The 8730-nt window shown below is 43.3% G+C and overlaps 1 protein-coding gene across 1 annotated transcript; it reads right to left on the reverse strand.

Moving 5' to 3' along the window:
* Positions 1-358: 358 nt before the first annotated feature.
* On the reverse strand, positions 359-7097 carry LOC310812218 (actin-related protein 3-like). The gene is made up of 12 exons (XM_083680658.1): positions 6917-7097; positions 5490-5545; positions 4039-4163; positions 3741-3851; positions 3464-3559; positions 3238-3345; positions 2927-3070; positions 2270-2443; positions 2080-2172; positions 1806-1931; positions 1625-1708; positions 359-746 (listed from the first exon to the last, which is right to left on the reverse strand). The coding sequence occupies exons 1-12, from the start codon at positions 6958-6960 to the stop codon at positions 651-653; spliced, it is 1257 nt and encodes a 418-aa protein (XP_083536784.1). The 5' UTR covers positions 6961-7097; the 3' UTR covers positions 359-650.
* Positions 7098-8730: the final 1633 nt, after the last annotated feature.

Consider the following 8730-nt stretch of genomic DNA (forward strand, 5'->3'; position numbering starts at 1 on the left):
AAGTGAGCATGTAACAAACAAACAAATGAACAAAACATTCAACAAAAAGTGTTTTTTTTTAATTGTACACAATGTTGAATTATTGATAGGACTACATTATGGTTTGAGAGAAATACAACCACATTGTCAATGTCACTTTGCTGTTATGAGTTCATGTTAATTTGTTCTGATTATCCATCATTATATATAAAAAACTTTATATGAAATATAAACAAGCTCTACCTATACACAGAGAGAGAGAGAGAGAAAGAGAGAGAGAGAGAGAAGTGCACCTGAACTAAAGAGATATTGATAAACTAAATATATATCAACCCTGTATTTATTAGGATACCATAATAATATACTTTGGGCACATAACAATAAATGATTTTTTTTATTTTTTATCATGATTTTAAACATTAGAACTATTTTCAGTCCACACACACATTGCTCTGAGGATGCTTTTGGCTTAGACACCATTCCACTCTCTCCTTTGAAGACATTCACAACAGTGTGCCCGTCTGATGGTTTGGTCTGGTCAGTTTCTTCCTGTGTTTCTCTGTAACCGCAGCCCCGTATAGGCAAGATAAGCAGCACCTGTAGCACACAGTTGCTCTCTCCATTCACACCTGTATCCGACTGCAAGCCCCAGTGATTCCTGGGGGAAGTTCTTAAGACATGACCCCAAACACAGGGTTGTGGCGGCAGATACTTGGTCCAATCTCCTCATAGTCCTTTTTGGTGTGGCATACCTGGTAAAACTCAGGCTGGGGAGAGAGTAGATATGAGTGTTATTATTCATTGGGTTTCATTCATAGTCTAACACAGGGCTGGGCTGTATATCGATTTTTAACAATATACTCAATGTATTTGTATGCATGAAATGGCCATCAGCTGCATCATGAGTAGAGAGTTTTAGTGCATTTTATCCTTTTTTTTTATTTTTGTAAAGGCATTTTGCTTATGTCGATACATTTGCGTTATTCCCCCACCTCTGTACTATCTCACAGGCCTGCTACATGAGCCCAGATCATGCACTGATGACCACAGACTCTAGTGAAGCCAACCTCTCGCCCTCGTCTGTTTGTACTGGAGCGGCGGTCACGCGCCACAGATGGCCAGAGAGAAATCTCGCAGAACTTGTGTTGTCGTGTCGCAGCTTTCGCGTCAAGTCTGCTGTCGGGACATTGGTTGAACATTCCTAATTTCAGGCAAAAACTCTGAGGGTGCGTTCCACCAAAACAAACAAAAAAGAGGATGTAAAGCTGCAAGCGGCCGTACCGGGGTCTAAGCGAAGCCTGCTGGACTCACACAGTATCGCACCGCGTCTCACGGGGCACACGCAGAACGCTTGGGAGAATAGTGAACATGATGCGTTTCGCTCGAGTGACTGATAGTTTTGTTGAGCGTTTCTTGTCATTTTGAAAAGTCCGAGAAACGCTCATGACGTACTCTGTTGTGTTTTCAATGTTGTGACAAGACTGTAAACATCTTCTCACCCAAAAGAACACAGAGATAGTAACTTTAGGCCATATTCCCCAGCCCTAGTCTAACATATCCTACTAAAAATTCCTGATTTTTCTTTTAATTTCCCATTGACAACATGGAAGCGAGTGACAAAGATCAACTCTGTTCCAATACTCACCGTTGACGCCAACATGGACCCACCAAACCAGACAGCGTATCTCTGCATGTGATGAGTGATGACTTGCACATCAATGGGTTTGGGCTGCAAAAGACATAGGAAATAAATTCAGCATCCAGGGACGTCATTATTGAGCCAATGCTGACCACTGTACCGATTTGGGCCGTTCCCACCGTCTTACCTTTAACTTGCCGCCACTCAGCTCCTCGCTGATTTTCAGCCGGCCGTCTACTGTCCTCTTCAGGTCCCTCTGCAGACGACGGCCGAAGTCCCTGAACATCGTGGAGCCTCCGGAGAGAACAATGTTCTATATAGAAAGAGGCAGACGAGAGAAGACATTTGCTGTACATTCACTTAAGCTTGGAAACACCCCAAAACAAGTCATACAGAAACATCCTTTTCTATTGTAAAGGTCTACAGCGAGCTATAACCAGGACGTCAGGCCCAGGACTCACCTTGTAAAGAGGACGTCTGACGTCTATGGGGCAGTTCTGAATAACCTCGTCAACAACCTCAGAGATCGGCTGGGTGAAGTCAGGGTTGGCAAACTGCGGGAAGTGAAATGTGACTGTGAACTTAATGAAGCATAGCGATAGGGTGGGCTATGGACGGACATCTTCCAAATGATCAATATGACCGTGTTACCTCAGGGTGGAAGAAGATCTCAGGCCCGAGGAAGCGCTCGTAGCCCACGTCGATGGTGAACTCTTTCTTGCTGATAGAGTTGATGCCTGTGTATTGCTTGATCCATTTGGACCCGTCCGTGTCATACTTGCTGAACTCCTTCACCAAATCAGGGCACACATAGCTGAACCGCTCCTACAACACAGTACCAGTGATTTATGAGACCACAATTAAACAGATAACTGCTAGTGGACAGATAGTTTAAGACTTGAAAATAGGGACTCTTGGTTTGTAACTGTACATCGCCCTGGCCACAACGAGGCTCTACTGACATCTACTGTTGAACCTGAGAAATGCCCAGAGAGTACAGTAGTAGTGATACATTGACATTATTCTTGGGTTTGGATTTCGAGGGGGAAAGGCAATTCAAGTGTATGCATATAAGAAAACACAGGCATATAACTCAAGAGATCTTCAGAATGCAGGTGATAAGCAGTTTGATTACATCAGTGTTATTACATGCAATAACAGGGTGACAATGACTACACACACAGACACACAGACACAGACACAGACACACAGACACAGACACAGACACAGACAGACACAAATATAGACCAAATTGGCTGCACACTGAATGTGAGAGATGGTGTAAGAGGTGTGGAGAGAGAGGACAACCTTGACAGCTTTGGCCGTCTCCAGAGACTGCTCAGGAGGGATCCCCACTTCCCTCTCCCTCAGCAGCTGCTGGGTGAAGTATGTGATGTCTCGACCAGCGATGGGGATGTGCTTTATACAGCTGCCGATGACGTACCCTTCCGCCTGGGGAAGACAAAGAACAACAACTTTTACACCACTAACTGCTAAGAAAACAGAATACTGTGTTCTAGTGACTTAATATCCAAACACGTGCTTCAATCTATCATGGAGAACATGCTGCTCTTGCATTGCATCGTTATGCATCGTGATAATCCAGCGAAGGCACTTACCACTGGGATGACGTGGGTGACACCGTCTCCACTGTCAATCACGGTCCCAGTTAGTGTCCTCTCACCCACTTGCCTGGATGTCCAGGAGGCTGCCAACGCCAGCACAGCCTGGGGGAGAAAAGACAACCCCAATGACTTTCCACCTCCACCAACAAGAAAACACAACTGAGGTCTATACTAGAGTATGGAGGGGGGGGGGGGGGGGGGTAAGGCGTACTGGACTTACCTGAACAGCGATGTATAGACCCGGAACGTTGAAAGACTCAAACATAATCTCTGCTGTATACTCTCTGTTTTCAGGAGTATTCAAGGGAGGCTCTGTCTGTGAAAAAAAATAAAAAATAATAATAATACCATGAGTCATTTGCTGCTGTGAGTTTGAGCCTGCTCCTACTATATAAACATTTTCAACCTGGCATTTGTCTCAATAAAGTGTCCACCAACACAACAGCTCTTGAGGCATTCTGATCATTTCCATACTAATGCACATTCTCGAAACTTACCAAGAGAAAGTAGTGGTCTTCTGGCTCTGCCCGCAGATACTTGAAGATGACCTGTTCCATGAACCGCTCCATAAGGTCCCAGTCTTCCACTATCCCATGACGAATGGGCCACTATAAAACAGGGAAGCATGCAGACACACAGACAGACACACAGACAGACACACACACACACACACACACACACACACACACACACACACACACACACACACTGTATTAATGTATGTTTGCAGTTGCAGTACATAGTGATGAAGATCTTTTAATCAAGCTTAAGTTTAGGGAACCCTGTCCTCTCTACCTTTGTGGCATAGTTGGGTTTGTCAATGGCCTCGTCACCGATGAAGAAGTCCAGATCATCCACACCTTTCATCATCCTGCGCTGGGCCTGGTCTCCAACCTTGGCAGACTCTTTGATTGCGATACCTAAAGTTTGAGAACGTTAAAACACCATAATCATTCTTCATCCAAAAACCCCCAACAACACTTCGCATTTCGCACTTCAGTTTGTTGTTCACCGAAGCTTTCATCGTGCTTCTATCAGAATCACTTTTATTAAGTCTATAAACCTTTTCAATTTGGTTTAAAAGCTCCCTGACTTGGTGCTTGTTATGCCTCCTCTCCTGGGAGGGCACGGCTGACAGAGCCTGATACATACTGCATTGATAGTGGGTTGTTGGCGGTGGAGGAGGAGGAGGAGGAGCAGCCACAACACCAATCACAGATGGTAGTGGGCTGGAGATGGGCTGTGCAGGTGGAACAGGCCTCATTCTGTATGTACACAGCATTGCCTCCTCGCACACAAGCTCACACTCAGACTCAACCCTGTGTTCTCTGTACTGCCAAGACACATGACCTACATTTCCTACACAATGAGGTGCTAATGTTGAAAATTTAAGACTCAAAATGTAGTCTAGGCTTCACCATCTTGTGTACTCTACGCCCCACAGGGAGATGGCATGACAACATTAGTCAATTATTCCAGTCAGCAGGGGCATAATGGGACTCTCTGGAACCAAATGACTAGGCTATAGCTTCCTCTCAAGCAGTGCATGACCTGATTGCAAGTGCAGAACTCTTTCAATAAATATAATAAATACTCTACAGAACTGTATATGTATATATGCAAGCCCCAAATAACTAGTCTCACCAAGTTAGAGTCTCCATAGATGAAGAGTCTGATGGTGAACCATAATGCAAGTGGGGCTGGGAGCAGTTATCCATCCGGTGAATTTTACCAGCACCATGGATTCTATTGATGAATAGAGGTGCTTGAAATGTAGGCAGGGATTTTAATAGGAATTTTCTTTCAAACAGGGAATTTAATGCACACTGCTCATTTGCGAAATGATGGCATCTTTAGCTAATGCCATGTTTTAATTTCTTGCAATGTGAGCATGAGCTACATTGAACACTTTAGGGGGGTGGGGACTCGCTGACAACTTCCTGTCCCTAGTGTTTACATCCCACGCCCCCAGAATCTTAATCGAGAGATGAGCCTGATCATAATCAGTCATAGGCATGCAGAAATGCATTTTACAAAGGCCACTGTTGAAGAGAGAATCATCACAGCGTTTTATCATGCTTTTTTTGTGTGTTCACCCATCAACTGAACCACATCAGTGTGATTCTGGTCAAAGTTTGTCTAAAACAGTTTTACATTTTTTGTTGAAAAATCATGACTCTATAGATAAAAATGGTGCATACTTAGGAAGAATACTGTACTAATAAGTCTAAAACAATTATACTTACATGATGGAACGATAAACTGTGGCTCTGTGTTTCCAGCGTATCCAATCTTTGTATATCTAAAAAAAAAAAAAGAAGAAGAGAGAAGGTTCTAGCAAGATGATGCATTCCTCTAACCCGGTTGGCTAGAACACTGTCTGAGGGGTCTCTATGCAAAATATGTAGTAATCAGTACCATCTCTCCCCATACGTGGACTAGGGCCCCCGACAGCATTTTTTTCTTATTTTATAAAATCCTTGGCAAAATGTAGCTACGAAGGGGTGGAAACCTGTTTGAAATGAATGATGCCTCCCGACACGATAAACCAAATCAGATACCTTGCTTGGATGGGGCTCCAAGCCAGGCAACAACTCTCTGTATAATAGTAACAAGAAACTATTCTCTAGGCGTGTGTGTGTGTGTGTGTGTGTGTGTGTGTGTGTGTGTGTGTGTGTGTGTGTGGGGGGGGGGGGGGGGGGGGTCTTGGAATGTAACATCCAATGAAATTGCAAGCACACTCTCAGGCTCCTTCCACTAAAAGTCTCCAGACCTCCATGGCTAGACGAGACTCCTCAACCCCTAACCTAACACATGTGGTTCTACTAATTAGCTACTCATTGACACCTTGTTAAGTGGATCAGGTGTGCTAGGGGGTCAGGTCTGGAGTACAAACGTGCAGGATGGCAGCTCCCCAGGAGGACGGTTGGGCACCCCTGGGCTACACGAATTAGCCCCTCAATTTGTATGTTTAGTCCTACGCAAAGTAAATCCAATCCAAGAAACTGGGGTCTTTTTGAGCAGAAGAAAATTGATATTACAATCAAGGATAAGCGCTCTAAGGTGTGGAACAAGTGCGGTGACAGAGGCTCACTTTCTGACCTGTGACAGAGTGACTGAGTCTGTGACTGAGTCTGTGACTGAGACTGAGACTGAGACTGAGTCTGTGACTGTGACTGTGACTGAGACTGAGACTGAGTCTGAGACTGAGTCTGAGACTGAGTCTGTGACTGTGACTGTGACTGAGACTGTGACTGCCCATCCTTGAATGAGCAGCATAGGGAGGGGTCTGTTCTACACGTTAGGTAGGCTACACTTGCTAACAAATGTCTGCATGAAACTGGAATACACACACACACATTTTCTTTTCACATATAATACGTTAATTCAATTCCAATCACTGATTCAGGTCATGTATTATAGCAAAAATGATAGCTGTTATGTAGCTAGGCCAGTAAAGACAGTCAAAGTAATGAGGAAGTACGAGCTAAATAAAATAGGACCAAACAACCGATGGCAAAAGGTTGGCGTTGAATTAACAAGGTAAAGGAGCACATCTTAAACGCCCAAACTTCCCTCCTGACTTCACGTTACTGCCTATAAAATGGATATATCATAGCAAACTACACGGTGTCAATCTGGGCTAACGCGTTAGCATTCGCTAGCTACTTACCCTGTGCCACAGTCAACAACACAAGCCGGTAACCGACCAGCCATAATTTTACTTTAGTATCTATTGAATACGGTAGTTGAATAGTAGTGTATTCTAAATTCGTTTTACTAAAGTAAGCTAGATGTGTTTCGGCCGGGGAAAAGGGATGACCAACTTGAGGCAGCTGATTCTTCCGTAATCATTCAGGAGACGATGCGGAAGTTGAAAGTGACGCGACGCGATTACGCGACGCGCCTACGCGGCACTGACCCATTCTTCAATGACCTGAACCCTGATTTTGGAGACAATGAAATTGAGTGCTTTGAGTGCTATATTCGACATGTACTCTCATTATCACTATTGCATGGCTAAATATATTAATTATCTCTTCTCCCCCTATTATGACATTTCTCCGCGCAAGCAGTTGACTTCCCGGACCTTCCAGCAGAGGGAGATGTTGAGCTAATAAAGATGTGAGACTGTGGTTTGTGTGAATACTCTTTTTTTTTCACGACTCTGGAATCAGACAAAAACTAAACATTTTTAAACTTTTCATGTTAAACTTCAGCGTCGTACATATCTGTCCCCCTGTTTTAGATATGTTAAGACTTTATTTTAGTCTTAAAATAGGGTTTGGAGGGTTTATTTAAATATTTTGTTTGCTTGTAGCCTAAGCAGTTCGTACAGTAGCCTTCAATTAATTTAATCAATTAACTGTCAATCAATGTTTTTTGTTTGTTTAAAGCTACAATCCTGAATTTATTTGTATGAAACATCTGCCCCACCACTTTCTTAAATCTGAAAGATGGGGCAAGAGAAATGTTTCCGCTCTCAAATTGATTGATAGAGCAAAGGATGCTCGGACTGACAGTCAATGAGAAATTGAACATGATAAAACATATTTAGAAGCTATTGGAAATGATACATTGTTTGTTTACATGGACATTTTTTATAAACAATGGAGTAAAAGGACCATATTGGGTTTTGATGGGGTAGTACAGTTGTACAAGCTCGAGGCATTCTCCAACACTCAATGGGTACATAGCATTGATTGATTTGACCATTGATAATTTGTAATAATTGCCTATTGCACCTTTAAACAATGTCGCAAAAAATGGAAGTTAGGTTCAACTGCAATCATAGTGAGTGATCCGTCTCACCTAAGACCCCAGAAGTTTTCATCACTTCAACAACAATGAAAGCTGAGCTGAGCTGTATCGCAGCCTCCCACAGAGCTCATCTACGCAGGTCTGCCCTGCCCAAAGATGATGCTATTGATTTACCCCCAATCAACAGCCACGGAGGATGGTGTTCTCCTCCCAATACCTCATGGAGGGCCACTGATCAAATCAAATCAGACTTTATTTACATCGTGCCTTCCGTGCAAAATTGCAATATTTGTAAAGGTGCTTAACAATACAGTGAAAATAAACGGTAATATAAGGAAATGATAGTATAGGAAACATGAGACATGGTAGAACAGAGAGACCAGTGCAGCACAGTAGAATAGAGTCGATTAAAATAAGATGGATTAAGAGAATACTAAACTAAAAAGGTATGTCTTAAGATTTATTTTAAATAAGCTCCTCTGGCAGGCTGTTCCAGAGGGGAGGACCAGAGACACTAAATGCCGCCTCCCCGTAGTTCTTTGTCCTCACCCAGGGAACAACTAAACGGCCAGAGCCAGAGGACCTGAGTGATCTAGACGGAGCATATATTAAAAGCATGACTGACAAGTATTCAGTATTCGACTCTACCAGCACATAGTCACTTTAACAACACCTCTTACACCAACGGCACAGTGCAATAATAATGACATTCCACTGGACCACTTT

This window comes from Argentina silus (genome assembly GCF_951799395.1).
Source record: "Argentina silus genome assembly, chromosome: 11".
In the NCBI taxonomy this organism is placed as follows: Eukaryota; Metazoa; Chordata; class Actinopteri; order Argentiniformes; family Argentinidae; genus Argentina; species Argentina silus.

What these genes read in the sequence shown, in the direction of transcription:
- LOC310812218 (XM_083680658.1), bottom strand. Translation starts at nt 6,960, where the DNA reads ATGGCTGGTCGGTTACCGGCTTGTGTTGTTGACTGTGGCACAGG. An exon ending in AAGACCACTACTTTCTCTTG is followed by an intron (nt 3,560 to 3,740) that starts GTAAGTTTCGAG and finishes TTTTTTTCACAG; the next exon opens with ACAGAGCCTCCCTTGAATAC. An exon ending in TCACCCACGTCATCCCAGTG is followed by an intron (nt 3,071 to 3,237) that starts GTAAGTGCCTTC and finishes TGTCTTCCCCAG; the next exon opens with GCGGAAGGGTACGTCATCGG.